The sequence below is a fragment of the Tachysurus fulvidraco genome, chromosome 6 (genome assembly GCF_022655615.1).
Source record: "Tachysurus fulvidraco isolate hzauxx_2018 chromosome 6, HZAU_PFXX_2.0, whole genome shotgun sequence".
In the NCBI taxonomy this organism is placed as follows: Eukaryota; Metazoa; Chordata; class Actinopteri; order Siluriformes; family Bagridae; genus Tachysurus; species Tachysurus fulvidraco.
Genome location: NC_062523.1, coordinates 24,042,386 through 24,043,777, shown reverse-complemented (window position 1 = coordinate 24,043,777; position 1,392 = coordinate 24,042,386). Strand labels below are relative to the sequence as shown.

At 46.9% G+C, this 1,392-nt stretch overlaps 1 protein-coding gene across 1 annotated transcript in view; it reads right to left on the bottom strand.

Annotated features, from left to right (window-relative positions):
• tmem30c (transmembrane protein 30C) overlaps positions 1-979 on the bottom strand; it is a 7,184-nt gene extending 6,205 nt beyond the window's left edge. The window contains exon 1 of the mRNA XM_027143535.2: positions 648-979. Within this exon, the coding sequence (XP_026999336.2) occupies positions 648-845 (198 nt within the window). The 5' untranslated portion in view covers positions 846-979. The remainder of the gene's footprint in view (positions 1-647) is intronic.
• Between the last annotated feature and the right edge of the window lie 413 nt (positions 980-1,392).

The window sequence follows — 1,392 nt, the reverse complement described above, 5'->3', positions numbered from 1 at the left end:
ACACACAGACACAAACACACACACACAGACAGACAGACAGACATACACACACACACAGACACACACACACACACACAGACATACATACAGACAGACATACACACACAGACATACACACAAGGTGGAGGCGGGAATCGAACCCCCAACCCTGGAGGTGTGAGGCGAACATGCTAACCACTAAGCCACTGTGCCCCCCCCGAGCAACTGAAATCATTCAGACATTTTTAAATTAAAACCAAAATGCATTCGATGACAAATTCTTCATAGAAGCTACAGCTAAGAGTTAGAAAGTCATTCCGGAAATCAGTCGAGATCGGTTTTCTGGAGAAACGTCTGCATGTCATTTGTGTGGTCAATCGTTCGAGTTTGCTCCTTTTTGTACCATGTAATAACCGCTCATGTTTTGGGAATCTCACTGTATATAGATGCTTTATATAGAAAGCACGCTGTGCAAAATAAATAACGTTCCACCGAGAAGATAAAGTAGATCTGGAGAAGGAGGACTAAAATCACCTCTGATCAGGAAGCCAGAAGCGGTTTGAATTTCTTACTTCCTGGTTGTGGTTATGTATACTGATACATTTATGATAGCTTAACGTACACCGCGAGTAATATGGATGTAGACACACGTACACGGAGTAGCTCACCTTCAGCTGCTGTATGTTCTGGACCGTGATGAGGAGCCACACGCCCAGCAGCACACACACTATAGAGAGGGAGTAGAAGATCGGCAGTACGGTGTGTGGCGTGAGGGAGGGAGACCACGCCGGCAGCCTTTGTTGTTTAAAGGCCGAGTTATCAGGCCTTCGGGCGAACGGCCCGACTCCCACCTTCACCTTACCCATGAACACACACAACCTCAGACGAGGATAAAGACTCCAAAATGCTGGATCAAAAACAGAACAAAACGGCTAATTGTGTCTCTTCCTGTATTCCTGTTTAATTCCCAGAGTCCCTTACGTGGATGTGAACCTTGGAACCTTTGTTACTTATTAACCACACACACACACACACGCACACACGCACACACACACGCACACACATCACACACACATCACACACACACACGCCATTGACGCTATATCAAACTGAAATCCCGAGTGCCACTAGCACGTATATTTTACACCATTTTCCTCCTTACGAGTAAACCGCTGTTCACTCTTTAAGCCTGCCATCATAAAACATCGACTCTGTGTATATGTCTGTCTGTGTCCACCTGTCTGTCTGTTTGTGTCCCTGTCTGTCTGTGTCCACCTGTCTGTCTGCTTGTGTCCCTGTCTGTCTGTGTCCACCTGTCTGTCTGCTTGTGTCCCTGTCTGTCTGTGTCCACCTGTCTGCCTGTTTGTGTCCCTGTCTGTCTGTGTCCACCTGTCTGTCTGTGTCCCTGTCTGT